The 17665-nt window shown below is 41.5% G+C and overlaps 1 protein-coding gene across 3 annotated transcripts in view; it reads right to left on the bottom strand.

Moving 5' to 3' along the window:
- Nucleotides 1-17665, bottom strand: part of citb (citron rho-interacting serine/threonine kinase b) — a 50768-nt gene that overhangs the window by 24216 nt on the left and 8887 nt on the right. For 2 of the 3 annotated variants that reach the window (XM_020599212.1, XM_020599213.1), the window contains exons 3-15: nt 17387-17530; nt 16519-16638; nt 10854-11033; nt 10580-10633; nt 9545-9598; nt 8660-8800; nt 7363-7488; nt 5664-5759; nt 4735-4851; nt 4420-4529; nt 3986-4160; nt 2907-3104; nt 2754-2807 (exon numbers count right to left, since the gene is read on the bottom strand). In XM_020599212.1, the coding sequence (XP_020454868.1) occupies nt 2754-2807; nt 2907-3104; nt 3986-4160; nt 4420-4529; nt 4735-4851; nt 5664-5759; nt 7363-7488; nt 8660-8800; nt 9545-9598; nt 10580-10633; nt 10854-11033; nt 16519-16638; nt 17387-17530 (1569 nt within the window). The remainder of the gene's footprint in view (nt 1-2753; nt 2808-2906; nt 3105-3985; nt 4161-4419; nt 4530-4734; nt 4852-5663; nt 5760-7362; nt 7489-8659; nt 8801-9544; nt 9599-10579; nt 10634-10853; nt 11034-16518; nt 16639-17386; nt 17531-17665) is intronic. The other variant, XM_020599214.1, reaches the window with a different exon arrangement.

Below are 17665 nucleotides of genomic sequence, written 5' to 3' on the forward strand. Positions count from 1 at the left end.
TCTGCCATCAGACTCCTAAACAGCTGAGGAGTTTATTACCAGGAAATACGTGATGTACTGTTTACATTCTCAGTTTGCACATGCATAATTGCACATTGACTGTTGACTGCTGCACATGCTGTTCCCATGCAGCATACATTGTCTATTATATTCTTATATATTTTTATTATATTGCTGCATTTGCTGCTTAAAGTGCCTTAGATTTTGTATTGCTTATTTATCTACTTTATATTTCATTTGTATTTTGTGGCATTCATGTAGATGTGTGAATTTCATTGTACAGGGAAACACGTTTCCTAACTGTGCATATGACAAATAAACACTCTGACTTTGACTTTGAGAGCGCCACTGGTGGTAGAGGCAACAGTGCTGCCATAATAGACAATACAGTAAATCCCAAAATACAAAAGAGTTGGACAAAACAAAGAACAGATTGCAGATTGCAGTCTGTTGATTATGGGATGTTGGCCTGACAGTAGTACAAGAGGAAAGTTCATGGTATGCTTTGTCTGTACAAGTGACAACACCGGCCTAACATAAGTGCAGGGATAGACGGAGCACCAAAACCGATGCAGATAAAACATTACATGGTGGCAAAAATAGTTAAGAATCACCCCCTACTAAACCACAAACTGGCTCTTGCTCAGGTCCAAAGAGTTGAACAGATGAACACAAAGATCTGTCAGGGCCGCTTGGCAGCCACTGCCTCTCTTCTGCCTTTCTCTCCTCTGTTCTCTTGACCTGCGGGATTCGCACCTCAGCTGTGTGGCATTCGTAAATAGCATTCGTTTGTCGGTGCACACAGCTGGGGTGCATCTCGCTGATTGTCTCCCTCCTTATTTATACCTCTGGCAGATGCTCCACCGTCGCCGGAGCATTACCAAATGTACATGTACTTAGTGTATACCCAGAATACGTGATTTTGATTTCTACGCTGACAGTTCCTGTGCAGTGGATCTCGTGGTATGTTTTGTGTTTAAGTGTAGCGAAGTGGCATTAGACTTTTTTCTGCTGACAGTCCCTGTGCGGTTGCTTTTCTTTTGTCGTTCACCACTCTTTTTGTTTGTTTTTTTTCACCTGTCCGTCCTCATCCTCCTGATTCCTGCCATCAGTTTGTCTGTTTACCTGTTCGTCCTGGTCTCCTTCACCATCTCTGCCCTGCTTTGCTGTTTTATGTACATGGACTGTGATATGTGTTTTGTTTTAAACCACCTTTTTTCCACTAGCACCTGGGTCTGCAAATTGAGTCCTACCTCTGTTCCCCCTCACCCTCCTGGTGAGGTCAACAAGTATTAGTGGGGTAAAAAATAGAGCAGCATTTCAAGCTCTGCTTGTTGCAGAAGCTGGCTGTGTTTGCCTGAACACTGGCCAGCTGAATCTATGGACAGTGCTTTATGAACAGTTTGTGAGTGGGAGGATCTCAAAAGTAGGCCAATGGGATAAAGGAAGAAGACCATGATGGTCTTGATGTTTAGTCAATGCACACAAGCTTCTTAAACATTCTGTCCAAATTATTTTATGACATAATATAAAAATAACTGAAAATGGTCAAGGGACTGAGAAACCTATGCAAGAGGTTCATAAAGTTATTGAAACAGGAAAAACCTTTAATATACAGTAGTCCTTACTGTCTGTAAAATAAACAAAAAGACAACCAGTAACTGGCTGTTACATGACAACAGTAACAGCTTTCAACTGAAAGATGTAGCTTGCTATATAAATAGGTGGTGGCTACTTTTGAGGAATACTTTCTTGAATTATTATTAGTTGGTTGGCTTCACATGATGCTTCATTTTCACATTTTCTGGTGCCAAGAAGGCTGATTTTAGTAAAAGAAAGCAGGAAGAGAAAACAAATCTCTCTGCAGACATGCAAAAGACAACACTGAAACAACGACAAATTTAAAAGTCTTCTGGCGAACTGAGTCAGTATGTGTGGACTGTGAGATGCTGTGTAACCTACCCAAACCACTGTGCTTCCAGGCAGTGCTGAGTACATCACACCCTGGAGCACGACAAACAAATAAAAAAAGTCCCCAGAATGTGAAGCTGCCAAACAACCACTATGACTGGATCACAGTCATTATCTTCCTGTTACCGCTCCAGCTGGGGCAGCTTTGCTAATGACAGCTCAGTTAGCTGTTAATGTGCACAATGGCATCATGGAACAAACAGTTTAATTAAGAACTAATCGATCACAAATGCTAACACTGGCCTTATTTGTTTTGGGACAGCTCTGAAAACATTAGTGATGAGACCTGGTCATACGTCTCACGGATTTAAGCAGTTAGTATTATATTTCCACAAAAAAGACCAAGAAGGAAGACAAGTGTGATGGAGTAGAGATGTGCTTAACACCACACATCTAATCTCAAAGACTAGAAACAGTGAATTGATTTTATAAATGTACTAAGGGTGTATTGTTTAGAATTTAAATTGAATAAGTGATTGTGGCTTTTGTTTGTCCCCTTTCTCTGTCCACATGTCATGTCCTCTAAACTGTCATGTTGACTTCTTTTTTTTTGTTGTCATTGCATTAATAAAAAAATAAAAATGTAAATAAAGAAAGCCACAAAGTGTAACTTTATTTAAATGAGGTCCTACTTATTCAGGAATGACAGCAACACATTTGAAGTGAAACGCTGTCTCTACTTAAGGTTGTTGTGTGTGATAATGGGTGACAATTCAGCCGGTGATCACTGCCAAAAGAGCTGTCTATTCCTGGAAAGGCTGAAAAAACGTAACAGAGCTTACCGCACAGCTGTCTCTCAAGGCATCATACTTGCGTTGTATCTCATCTCTGTGTGCCTAGCAGGTATGACGAGAGAGAGGGACAAATTTCACTGGCTAAATTATATAACATCAAAGGAGACATCATCTTCAGGACTCCTCTGCTCTCGCTCTCACTCTGAGCACAGTGATCTCCTCCTCAGCCTCTGCAGTGGTCTCCTCCAGCTCGGTCTTGGCCTGCTGCAGTTGGTTCTCCAGAGCGTGACGTGCTGCCTGCAAGTTGCTGATCTGGGACTCACGTTCCTGCAGCGACAGGGTCAGCTCCGTCACCTGACGCTTAATCTCCAGCTTTTGTTCCTCATGCTCCAGCCCAATCTGCAAAAGCAGACGGGAGTGGGTCATCTACAGTAGCATCAAAGAGGAGGAGTAGGGCATCCACCCCAAGAAGCAGTCCGACACATGCTGACAGGGACATGACACAACTCCTCACAAGGAGGAGAGGGCTCTACAGCTGACACTTCACCACTTCTGACTCCACCTTGATTCATTGTGCTTTTCTTTTCTCTTATGTCTGAATTAAAAAGACCAAGCCTGGTACTAGTGAAATAACGCATCCGCATGAATTAATGGGGTAGTTGATCAGTCAGGACCAACAGAGTGTTTCAGCTTTCTAGCCAATAAAATCACTTTATGGACTATTCTAGAGCATTTAAAAACAAAAGTCCTCTACAAATGCTATTAGATCCCATCATTATGTGTCACCTCTATGTACTGTAGTTTTTTTAACGTCCAACTCAGCAGCTATAGCCTATACTGTATACTATCATTTAACAACCACTCTATATGCTGCACCTGCTGATGCACTAGAATTATTTCTATAATTATTTCTTCAACACACACTGGGGAAAGCAATTATACACAGGTGTGTTTCCACTTTTTGGAGCCAGGTCAGTACAGATGGAAGAGGTCTAGTTCACAGTCTAACATTTGAAAGTCTCTTATGCTTAGATATGCATAAACATTGTGTGTAGATACTTTTAAAAAAAAGACCTGGTGTAGAAACCCGATTAGGAACCTGGAGATAAATGACATGAGACTGAGACAACAGAAAGAAATGTACTGGGATCAGAGAAAATAGACAGAAAGCTTTTCTTGTTTGTCACATGCTGGTGAGAAGGCATATATCCACCAATCAACACATGAATCCCTCTTCACAACATAGCTTTCAGCTCCACCCACTGATTAAATCTCCCCACCTCTCGGAGCCTTGTTTCCAGCTCCATCACACGGCTCTTATTGCTTTGCTCTTGTTGACTCATTTTCTCTAGATGCTCTTCCAGTTTGGCATTCTGGGCCTCCAACTTCCCAGCCTGTGACTCCAAGTAGAACTTCTGCTGGCGAAGCTCTGAGATCATCTCCTCCTGGGCTTTCCTGACACAACCATACATGAAGATGAGCAACAAAGTTTACACACAAGATTAAAATATGGTACCTTTCAGGTATTAGTTAGCACAAGCCACGCCCCCTCTAACTTTCTAGACCTTCATCTTAGTATATATTATACCATTATGACTGGAACATATACTGTAATCAGAATAACTGTCACTTGTGTACAGTATTTCATGGCTAGAGAAATGTTTTCTGATACTTTCCATCCAACAGGATAACTGTTTTGTGTATCAGCACTTACATGTTTTTCTGGGTGTAGATACTGCTGTTGGCTGCCAGTTTGTTGGCCTCAGACAACTCAGCAATTCTCTGCTCCAGGCTGTTCATCTTAGAGTCCATAGCATTTATGGTCTAAATAGGAATTATGGACATTATAACTTGCGGTTTAATACAGCAGTCAGTCAGATAGTCACAGCTTTAATTGGGATCAGATTAAGGATCCATATTTTGAGCTCTACAATAACCTACTTCACATTATTCCAAACAACAAATCTATGTCAGTGTGATAAATGTTAAAATACGCCTTAGTATCAATGCCAAGCTGGTCAGTTCTTACCGCCTTCTGTTCGCTGATGATGCTACACTTCTCCCGCACCTCCTCCTCATATTTGCTCTGACTGGACTCCAGCATCTCCTTATCAGCCATATCCGCCTTCATCTGGGCCTCCAGCACCTGCTCAAGGCCAGGCACCCCACAGAACCACAACCAGGATATCACTTAACAGGGCAGCGAATGGTGTGAAGAGGACATACTGTAGATCTCCCAGGCTTAAAGAGCTCCCATAACTCAACCAGCCAAAGTGTGACCACTAAACATAGCACAGACCTCTTCCTGTAAGTCCATCAGGATCGTACCTGCCTGCTGTTTTACATATAGTCGCAAGAAAAAGTAGTGGCACTGTTCACAGTTTCCTGGTTTTCTGCATAATTTGGTCATGAAATGTGATCTGACCTTCACCAAAGTGACAAATATCACCAAATAATATTTCTAAGCTGATAAAACACAGTCATGATCTTTCATTTCTTTATTGAACACACCCATTAAACATACAAAGTGATGGTGGAAAAAGTAATTAAACATCAACTGGAGTCAGGTGTTAGCAAACCTGGAGTCCAATCAATGAAACAAGAATGGAGGTGTGATTTAGAACTACCTGACTTATAAAAACACTCAAACAGTGTCAGGAAGCACTTGCTTGAGGTTATTGCTGCCAAAACAGGTTCAACCAGTTATTAAAACACTGTTGCCATTGCTTTTCCACCATCACTTTGTATGTTTAATGGGTGTGTTCAATAAAGACATGACAGTGTTTTATCAGCTTAGAAATATTGTGTTTGTTGATGTTTGTGACTTTGGTGAAGATCAGATCATATTTCATGACCAATCTATACAAAAAATTATGCAGGAAATTGCAAACAGTGCCAGTACTTTTTCTTGCGACTTTAGCACCATAGTGTCTGCATGAGTGTGTTCTGAAATTTTACCTTTATCTTGTCTTCATAGAGCTTCTCCTTCTGCTTCAGATGAGTCTCAAACCGCTGGGCTGAGGCTTGAGTCTCTCGCAGTTTCTCCTCCAACTCCTAAACAAAAATACAAATATGTTAGGCACTGCATATCACAAAAGAGCCTATAAATATGTGATTAGTTAAGGCAATCCAAAGAACTCCTAAACCACTAACACCTAATCACAATCAGAGGAGGCTCCTGCTGGTAATGTGCCTCAACAAAGTTTAAAATGCAATTATAAAGAGCTTATATTTAGATCATGTGCAAGTGTATTTTGATTGTGGTGGAGCCAGTTAGCGATTCACTCACCTTAACAACACAGCTGTTTTTTGATGCCAGATACATTATATTGGCAGTGTTGACAAGAGAGTGACTTACTTTGTCTAATGTAAAACAACCAGTAACACAGATTCATAAATTGCATTAAGTGACTTTTAGGCATGAATAAAATCTAAGGCTATTGCCTTTTCTCTGTGTAACTATGAATGTAGGAAGTTGGCAGGTTCATTATCCACACCAGTAACGTCAACCCTTTCAACAGGTTTTATTGACCTTTTTGACATTTTGACTTATTATACCAGGAAAAGCACAAACAAAACTAATACACAAGTCGTGAAACTGGAACGCCTAAAAATAATGTAGCAATTATCAATGTGCAAAAGGCCACCTCTAATTATTTCTGTTCATTCCATCTCTCGGCAGCTTTGTGACCAAGACTTAAGTGGACTCCAACAGATGAGTGACAAATTAAAAGAAAAATCTCTATAACTGAGTGGTCTCTTCCAGGATGACAGTGCCCCTATCCACAAGTCACGAGGGGTCACTGAATGGGTTGATGAGGATGAAAATGATGTGAATAACATGCTGTGACCTTCATGGTCACCAGATCTCGACCCAGTTGAACACCTTTGGGAGATGATGGACCGACGTGTTAGACAGCGTCTCCACCACTATCATCAAAAACCACATGATGGAATATGTGTTGGAAGAATTATGTTCATCCCTCCAGTAGAGCTCAGAGACTTGGAGAGTCAATGCCAAAGAGCAGTGAATCTGTTCTGGTGGCACGTGGAGGCCCAGCACCTCACTGAGACACATCATGTTTGGTTTTCATTTAATTTGTCAGCCATCTGTAGCTGGAGAATTAAAAACTTTAGTGGAGCTAGATGAAAAACCTTCACCCCTGCACACCCACTCAGTTGTTTGTCACTTGCTTTGGCTATTTTGTTAGCTTAACTGTTTAGCTTAGTTAGTTACATAGTTACATGCTATGTACTGATAAGAACAATAAGAGGTGTGATTTGTCCCACACTAACAAGGTCAACAAAACTAACGGGAGCCTGATAGAGCGATATCAATCAAATACAGTCTTTTTACACCCACACTAATGAAGTAAAATAATTGAAAGCACTTGTGTGGGTGTATCATGGCTGTGTAGGGGTTTTAAAATTAAACAGTACAATGTAAAACTAATGGGGTAAAAGTTTGGTGTAACTCACTGCTCTGTGTATGGAGAACTAACAGTTCATATCCAGATCATCTATAAAGATAAAGCAGAGTTTTTGCAGAGATATTACGTAAAACAGCACTTCCTCTGCAATGATGACAGAGAGCTATGTTTATCTCACACCTCCTCTGATTATTTTAGCTCTGCACTTGAGATGAAAGGTGGGTTACCAGAATCTTATCTGCCATCTGCTGAATCTGCTGGGCCTTGCTCTGGATCTCGTCCTTCAGCTTAGTCTCTCGCCGCTCAACAATCTCCAGCCTTTTCACCTGGTTCTCAAGAGTCTTCCTACCATCCTGCACACAATGGACAACAGTAATGTACAAATACAGACACACACATACAGGCTTTAACTGCCTTATGCAATACCTTTAGTCTCACAAATGCAACCCCAGGTCAAAAGAGCCACAGTCCAAAATCATCACAGGAATGCAAATTAGACTTAAGCTTTCTACTTCAGAAACACTGCTGCAGATGCATCCATTTGGCTAGCACGAACTGATGACACACTGCTGCAGATGCATCCATTTGGCTTGTTAGTGATGCACCTCTGCAATGTTTTTATCTCATTATTCCAAGTTCCTCGCAATAAAAGAGAAAAACTAGCCAATTTGCATTCATGTGTGATGGTGTGAGAGGAGCTTTGTAATTGTAACCATATGCATATTTTCTTTATTCTGACATCTAAATTAACCTATGCTAATCACCAAATTTATTGTCTACTGCTTGATGTAAAGTGCCATTTTAAAAGAACTCATATAACAATCCTTCTCAAAATAAGTATACGACTGTATATACTATATACCATCAACACTGCATAAATTAAAAGGTCATATACCAGGACCTTATTAAAACTTTGAAAGTTTTTTAAAGGTGAATACTTATATACAAGCAAGATGTTGCGGTGTGGCTATGGCCTGTGTGACCACCATAACATGTCACTGTATTTGACCTATATACTGTATGTAAAGGGTCCTGAGAGAAACACTTATGAGACAATGCTGAAGATAAAAGTTTGCCTGCTGGAATCTGCACTCTTGCACACTTCTGTTCAAGACCGCACATTGTGTCTACGCAGTAAATACAACAGGATGGACTACCCTGTGTACTTGACAAAAATGGGGCCATGAGGTCGCTTCACAAATCAGGATATACAAAAAATCCAATGAACTCATGTGAATTTGCTTTTCAAATTATGATGAACTGTGACAAACATTCAGGCTATCTGACATATTATCATGCCATCACAGTGCAAGTTTTCCTCAGAAGGTGCAAAAACAACAAGTTTACAAGAGAACATATGGGCTCTTTGTGCTTAGCAGATATCCAAGCCAGATTTATTTATGAAACACTTTTAACAAAGAGGTTTGTGATACTGCAAAGCAGCAAATGACATGATACAAGGAATATTATATACAGTATATATATATGCAAAGTTGTGTGTTTGTGTGTGACACAGGTGTGTACCTCAGTCTCACGGAGGCGTCTGCGCAGGCTGTCGCTGGAGTCTTCCTTGTTCTGTAGCCTCTCTAAATCTCGCTCCATGCGTTCTTTAGCTACTCTCATATTCTGCAGGTGGTCTGTTGCCTCAGCACTCGCCTTTTGTGCCTAGGGATAAAAAGGGAAAATATCAATGATAGAGTACTTGCTCATTCATGTTATTTACACAAACTTACTTCAATATTATCTGTGTCTAATTTACAAAGCATAATGTCCAACTTCTGATACAACAATACCACTGTGGACTGATAAATATCTACAAGATCTGAGTCAAAACAAATATATGAACATGTAGCAGCATAATAAGCAGGTATAATAACAAATTTAAAGACATGAAATGAATCAGTTCCATATGCAGCAGTATCACCTGCTGTTCTGTAGCTACTAGTAAACACACTGACATGAAATCCTTAAACAAACTACAATGGTGAATCATTAATAAAGTCCAACCCTGCTCATTATTCCCTAAACTAGTTAGCACTGAGTCTGAAGAAGACCTATTTCAAATCTGGGCTCAGTCAGCCTTAAATATCAACCTCAGGTGCTCTTGACAGAATAGATGGTACTGTTAAATAATCATTTATAAGAAAAGACAAAAAATGTCTTAACAAAAGAAGCAGCACTGTTCAGTTTGAGATAATTAAGCAGTAACTCTAGTTGTTCTGGGTCTATAGAACAACTCTGTCTGCAGACAACAGTTAAAAGGACAAAGAGGCAAAAAGGGAGGTCAGGGAGGGTAAAGCAGAAGTTCATGCACTCATCTGAAAGTGTAAAATGCTATTACAGCTCTTGTGTTTGGGAGAACACGCTCATATGAATAATTCATTCATCATGCCAGCAGAACTATTCTACCTTGGCAAGCTTCTCTTGAAGATCCTGGATCTTTGTCTGCTGCTCAGCATTGGTCTAAATAAAAGAAAATATAGTCATTACTTTATGTAAATATTGATTTTTTTATCCAATCACCCATCAAGTCATTTGACCTTGTCAGTGCCCTTATCTAGACATAGTTTTGTCATCCTGACAAATGACACCCCTCCTTGAATCGCCACCTTTTTGTGGTGGAGGGGTTTGAGTACTCGAGTGATCCTAGGAGCTATGTTGTCGGGGGCTATATGCCCCTGGCAGGGTCTCCCATGGCAAAGAGGTCCTTTGCCTTGGGAACAATGCGGTTTTCGTCCTGGCCAAGGAACACTGGACCAGGTCTATACCCTTTTCAGGGTGGTGGAGGGTTCATGGAAGTTTGCCCAACCAGTCCACTTATGTTTTGTGGATTTGGAGAAGGCATTCGACCGTGTCCCTTGTGGCGCCCTGTGGGGGGTGCTTCGGGAGTATGGGGTCCGGGGCCCTCTACTGAGGGCCGTCTGGTCCCTGTATGACTGGAGCAGGAGCTTGGTTCCCATTGCAGGCAGTAAGTCAGACTTGTTTCTGGTGCATTTGAAGGGCTGCCCTTGTCACCGGTTCTGTTCATCATTTTTATGGACAGAATTTCTAGGCGCAGCCAGGGGCCGGAGGGAGTCTGCTTTGGGGACCACAGGATCTCGTCTCTGCTTTTTGCAGATGACATTGTCCTGTTGGCTCCATCAAGCCAGGACCTTCAGCATGCACTGGGACGGTTTGCAGCCGAGTGTGAAGCAGCTCACCAAGTGTGACCGAGCTCCTCACCCTTAGAGATAGGGTGAGGAGCTCGGTCACCCGGGAGGAGCTCAGAGTAGAACTGCTGCTCCTCCACCTGGAGGAGCTGGAGAAAGTGTCTGGAGAGAGGAAAGTCTGGGCATCTCTGGTTAGACTGCTGCCCCCGTAACCCGGTTCCAGATAAGCGGAAGAAGATGGATGGATGGACAAATGACAGAATCTTATTACAATTTAAGAAGCTTCATAAGCCACCTTCTCCATCTTGGTGATCATCTCATCTGCTTCTGCTTTGCCTTGCTCTTTGACCTGTGAAGATACAGAAAACTCCAACATATTAGTAATGTTCATGAAAAGTAGACAGCAAGATAAAAATGTTATAATGACTTCAAGTGAGTTAAATATCATGACAGTATCATACTGTTACTTGGAGGACTAATTCTAAGCCATACTCCAAAACAGTATGTGTTTAAAAACAAAAACAGACCTTGTATACATAAATTTCAGAATCATTAACAGCTTTAGTTACAGTGAAGACCTTCTGCATCCTATGCTGGTAATCTGTAGCCTTCCTCTTCAGCTCCTCACTGCTCTGCCGAGACTCTTTCAGCTCAGCCTCGTACAGGTCGCTACGGCGCCGGGCAGCCGACAGGTCCTCCTCGAGCTGCCTGATGGAAACTCGCATCTCTTCCAGCTGGGCATGGTATTCCTGCACAAAGACCACAGAAACCCCGGATAAGAGGGGAGAAGAGAGGAAAGGAAAGGAAAGTCCTAAACACAGACATGACAATAACAGTAAAAAAAGAAATGTCTGAAAACCATAGAAAGAGGAATAGATTCTACTTAGCACGCACCTGGAATGGGAGGAGGTTTTTTTTGGCTTCTGGCCACTTAAAAGCACTCTATCAGGTTAACTTGACTTTATTTGCTTAACAGCCATTAAGGGTGCCCTTCTAACACTGCAGCAAATTTTAGAAAAAGTTGGCACAGTGACTACTGTATGACTACAGTGAAAACAGTGCTCCAGCAGCTTCAGTGTTGTTTGACCTGAACCTGTTTGAAGAAAATGTTCCTGTTAGAGCCACTACATCATTCATCAGGATGAATGGCAGTCACATCACAGCCCAACATATCTAATTTCAACCTTCTCATCAGCTTACAGGGCACGTCGGAATGCCTCTCACACTTAAAAAAGTAGCATCATTCTGCATCCAGGAATACTGATCCCCATCCAACACAGGTCAGGAGAAGTGAAACAGCAAAAAAAAGACAGTGTCTCCCTAACCAGTTAGCCCATGCTGACCTTCCTCATTTATGGGAGCTGATCTGTGTGAGGAAGGTGAGAATAACCAGTGAGATGGCTGAGATGGCTGTGCACAGTATAAATGTATCTGTTTGCCTACCCCTCACTGATCACTTTGGCTCCACAAGAGCAGGTTGACAGCTCCCATTAATGAGAACTGACTGCATCTCTAGGGAACCACCCTCCTTCTGATCGTGGCTTCCCAAGTCAATACAAGCTATAAATGATTTTCAAATTTGACTATATTTTTGCCCAGTCAGTGTCTCAGTGTAAGGAAATTACATCAAAAGGAATTTAGCTTTTGATATGACACTAACTCTGGTAAACTGGCATGCGCCACTATTCAAACAGATGAACTTTTTTACTCTCCAGCTAAACATACTTGCTATTAACACACAACATGAAATATGCTGCCTGTGTCAGGTCCGCTCCGCGCGACCTGCCTCTCTTCCACCTTTTTGTGTTCTCTGCTCTCTCGACCTGCGGGATCTGCACCTCAGCTGTGTTGCATTTGATAATTAGCGACTCGTTTGTCGTTGCGCACAGCTGGGGTGCATTCCTATGATTACCTTCCTCCTTATTTAAACCTCTGGCAGACGCTCCGTCGTCACCGGAGCATTAACCTGCATACCCCGTAACAGCCGTGGTATGTATTGTACGTCATTTTGTTTTCCACGCTGACAGTTCCTGTGCTGTGGATCTCATTTTGTACGTTGGTTATTCGTTTTGTGTTATACGTCTCTAGACATCCACGCTGACAGTTCCTGTGCTGTGGATTTCCTTTTTGTTCGCCAGTCCCCCTGGTTGGTTTAACTATTCACCTGTCCGTCCTGATCCTCCTACTCTCCTGGTTCCTACCATTAGTCTGCTTTACTCACCTGTTCGTCCTGGTCTCCTCCACCATCTCTGCCCTACTTTGCTGCTAAATGTACATGGACTATGATACGTGTTTTTTGTTTTTTTTCGTTATGTTGTATCTTCCCTATTAAACCACCTTTTTACTAGCACCTGGGTCGGCACTCTTGAGTCCTACCACAGTTCTCCCTCACCCTCCTGGTGAGGGGGACTAACCTTAACAGCCTGGTTCTTTTATTCTGTATAAATATCATGTTGCAAAATGGATGAAGCAAACGTGAGACCAGTTACATTAATATATTACTGTTACAAGACTACAACATAATTCAATTTTATGTGAAATTGTCATTTTTCACAAGTAAAATAAATTTGTTAAGATGACCATACCAGTGTTCCCATTTACTGTAAGTGCTGAATTCTTTACAGTTCTGCTATTTTTCAAATCCTGTTGTAGTGGATCAGATTTTCCCAGATGTTTTTTCTAGTCACTGGTTTCTCTTCATTTCAGACTCTTGAAAACTGATGGTAATCAGTTGCACTGACACTGCTGTTGTGTTTCAGTGTATTTATGAGGGGGTCCCCATATGTGTACTTGCATCCCCATGCACAAGCACACATTGATCCAGAAGGTTATTTCTTTATTAGTAACCATTTGTTGTTGTTATTAACCATTTAAAAATTTGTAACAAAGATAAAGAAGAAGATGACTGCAAACAAACATGTAAAGGGTGCATGATTAAAAATCTAATTTACAAATGTTTTAGAGGAAGAACATTCAGCTTGTTTACTGTATTTTGATACAGACAATGTGTTCTGGTGAGACACTGTCTGTTTGTGAGATTACTCAACAGGGTACTTTTAAATCTGCATCAAGCTTCGTCTATGTTATATTATCATAAGAGTGCAAAGGGCAAACCTTTTATATCAATCTAACAGTACAGACTCTTTTTCTTTAGATCCAATGTACTTGATCATGCACGCACACATGCATAATACATGCATAAAGTAATAGCCCATACTGTCATAGCATCTAACTTTTGGGCACCTATACAACCAAGACAGGAAGGGAGTCTTTGCTCTTTGGATAGTGGAATTGTCTCATTGCATATGGTCTAAATGCTTGGGCACAGATTGTTTTGCTCTGAAAACTACTCTGTCCCCAGTCTACTGTTTGTTCATCCAACGCTGCATGGCTGCTGCATGAACATGATAAACACTGCAGTCACATGACAGAGTGTGGGAGACAGATGTTTTTCAAGCCAAAATACTAGATTCAGCTAAAAACCCTGCTGAAAGGCACCAGTGGAAACAGCAGCCAGAAAACCTGCATGAGCAGCACACTGTCCTCATAAATGTGGAGACACAGACTATACTTTTTGTTTTAATCCTAATGTATCCATAAAAAATTTTCTTTTGAGAAACTCTGTTATTTTTAGATTTTAAGTCAGCTTCCAGACATCAGTTTCTCCTTCCCTCTTGACGGTCCCAATGGGGCTGTGTTATGAATAATCTTTTGAGAGTCTTCAACTTTAACTTGTCCCAAAAGACTGCCTGGCAAACATATACTGGACAGGAGACAGACCGAGGTGAGAAATACAACAGCCACTGTGGTAAGGATGCACACCACAGATGTCAAAGTAGTAGTCTAATAGGACTAGTTATGTCTGCTCTGTGAGGCTGTAAACAAAAGCCTCATGGTGCATGAAAGCTCATCTTATCAGGCTATATGCAGCAACATGCTAAAATTAATGCTAGCATAGCAATGTTGCTGATGAAAAGGATCTGGGACCCAAACCACTATGCCCTCTTTCTCCAGCTCCTCCTGAGGGATAATGAGAAGCAAGGCAGATAGTCTACCAGGGACTGAAACCACTTCCATCTGTCGAAACGAAGGGTGATAGAGTACTCTAGGTAGGATTTCACCTTCACTGTCAGGCTCTTTATTCATTTTTCCTCGAATGCCTTCAAGGAGAGACTGTCTGAAAGGATGCACATTTGGCCCCCATTTATACAATTCATTGCATTAACACACACCAAACAAGGATATGCAGCCAGCGAGTTCTTGGGGATTAAAGATCAAGGAGGCAGTGGGATCATGGCAGACTTTTTGCTGCACCTTCAAGTGTAGGCATCCAGAGCAGGTTCAAACACTTCTGCATTCAAATGTGATTTCTTTCTAGTATACTGAACCCGCTCACAGGACAGCTGGGACATGTATCCCTCCAGCACATCCTGAGTCTTTAGGGATTTTATCTGAGCCTGTCATACCCTGAACACCTGTAAAGGGAGGCAGCAACGGGGCATCTGCCTGCACCACTACATCTAGCTTCTCTTGCAAAGGAGCAGCAGCAGAATTCCAAGTTCCTTCTGATTTGCATGAACCCCTTGTAATATAATGTTGTATTGAATGTAATTTCTGAACTCCAACACATTATTCTGAGTTAGGAATAAACAACTGCATTTTCTACCTTGAAGTATACGCACAATAACAGATATCAAATACAGATTTCCCACAGCAACATATAAACGGCAGGGTATAGTCCTCTAACATGCATTGCTGGTTTTTAGGCAGTATATCGAGTGGTGGTCAAAAATTCTGTTTCTCAAACAGTATGAGCTAAGGCCCCAGCACCTCATCACGACAGCCTGCCCACTGCATCAGTGCTCTCTTCACTCGTAGGTATAGGGCTCTCATCTCCATAGCAACCACTGCACAATGTATTCAGTGCTTGGTAACCAGCACTAGTGTAGGCTGAGAAAAACAGGTTGCTTTTCTATTACCTTTTAGGAAAAAGTGGTGCATAATGCCAGGGAGATGATTTTTCATGCTTTCTGTCTGTTCTCCTTAACTGTCAGTCTTGTAACAACTTAATCCTCCCAGCTGGTGACACTGTGTCATCTGGTGCTGCCACACATGCTCAAATACATGTACACACACACAAACACTCATACAAAGCACATACTCACCACATTTGATTTCAATAAATTAACAGGTGCATGTACAGTAAATCTCCTGATTCTAGAGATACTAACAACGAGTTGACCCAGCAGCCACTGGATTCAGTCTTTATATTTATATAGAGAACTACAGGTTTTAAGGTGGCACACTGCTTGTGGTGCCCAGAGTTCAAACTAAACATAGTGAAATGGCTTGTAGCCGTTATGCTGCCCACTGCTGGAACCAGCTCCCATCAAACCTAAGCTAAAGACTGTTCTTTTTTTCACTGCTCTTAATGAACTTGCCTATATTTTTATTTTGTTTTATATTTTTCTTACATCTTTTACATTTCTTCTGTTCTTTTAATTTGCATTTTAATGTTTTAATGTATATATGCATTATGTAAAGTACTCTGAATGACCTTTCTGTATGAAATTAAATAAACTTGCCTTTAAGGTCATTAAGGTTTGTTTGTTCATTTTTTGTGAAATTAATTTCTAAACAATCCTTTATAATAAAACACTACACTAGATAAACTGCCTCCTTATATTGTGTATCCTTGTTGTAATAAAAGGTTCAAGGATTTAGAAAGGTGTCATAAATAATTTTCAGAAAGCGGTTTCTGCAACATGAGGCATTTGTGCACATGCTGTAGGTGTTTAATGCTATACTGACTGCACCCCTACAGAGAGTGGTGGGGCTCCACATCATGCGCCTGCCTAATTAACACTCACACCCCACCCACTGAGCCTTTGACTTGCCCTGCTCCATCTGACTGCCATCATAAAGCACTTTTAATCGGATTCTTTTCAAAAAGATTGTACTTTTGACGTTTCTGCTACATGCATTACTAACAGGACAGTGCAACAACCATAGTGAGTTAGAATTAAACAAGAAAACTTCAGCCGATATAGAAATGTCATTGCATCTGATTGTAGAAATGTAAAATTAACAAACCTTCAATTAAATTTTAAATGATTATCATGTTGGACAGCTGATCTGTGATATGCCTTACTGTTCCTGATTCCGTGTCGACCCCACAACATCAGGAGTAAATGGCGTGTCTTAACCCACTGACCCACCAAGATGACATCCTACCTGCTCTTTGATCTCTTGAAGCTTGTTGCTCTGCTCCCGAATGTCATGGAGGAGCTGGAGTGTCTTATCGTCTTCCTGTGACACTTCCATACGAGCCTGTTCCAAACTGCGCTTTAGACTCTGCAACCAAGATATACATGTGTGGTCAGTTGACTGTTTGCTGCATGTACCTAAAATGTAGTCTCAGGAGTCCTGCAATAACCAGTAACAATGGGAGATGTTTGTTGAAATGGTTTTCCAGTATATACGTTTACACACACACACACACACACACACACACACACACACACACACACACACACACACCACATCACACTATAATATTTAGACATGTTTTGGCGACTTGCTTTTTGTTCCCACAAAGACGTCAAGCCCCCACAATGTCACACTGTAAACAGACTGAACATGGGCAAAACCAGCCCACACACTCACACCTTTATATAGCTATCTTTGTGAGGACCCTCATTGATACAGTGCATTACCTTGTCCCTTACCTTAAGGGTCACCACTAAAGGCCTAACCCTAATCTAACATAAACTATAAACTTAATCCTAAACCCGTAACCTTCAAACATCAGGGTACACCCTGGACAGGTCGCTGGTCTATCACAAGGCTGACATTCACATCTACAGGCAATTTAGAGTCACCAGTCAAACAATCCTTCATGTTTTTGTACTGTGGGAGGGAGCCAGAGTACCTGTAGAAAACCCCCACAAGCCAGGGAAGAACAGACAAGCCACCCACAGAATGACCCCGGTAGGTTCAAACTTGGAATCTTTTTGATATGAGGTGACAGTGTTAACCACTGCAGCACCTTGCCACCTGACTCCCATAGGATAAAATTCAAACCGGTCCTCACACTACTCACACTGCATTCTGTGATGTAGGTTGCCAAGTCCTGTTCCAGGATGGTTCTCTGAGTCTCTGAGGCCTTCAACTCAATATCCTTCTGCTGCAGCACTGACTCAAGGTCAGACATCTTCCTCTGGACGAGTGAGGTCTCCTGCTCAACCTGGAAACAAGAATGTAGTTTAGCATTATTTATTGTAGATCCGGAGCCTGTAGATCAAAGCAGACACATTCTGTTGAGTGTAGCTGTGTTAAGGATGTCTTCTTACTGTCTAAAATATTAACAACTACTATGTTA

This window comes from Monopterus albus, unplaced genomic scaffold, assembly GCF_001952655.1.
Source record: "Monopterus albus unplaced genomic scaffold, M_albus_1.0 scaffold40.1, whole genome shotgun sequence".
NCBI lineage: Eukaryota > Metazoa > Chordata > Actinopteri > Synbranchiformes > Synbranchidae > Monopterus > Monopterus albus.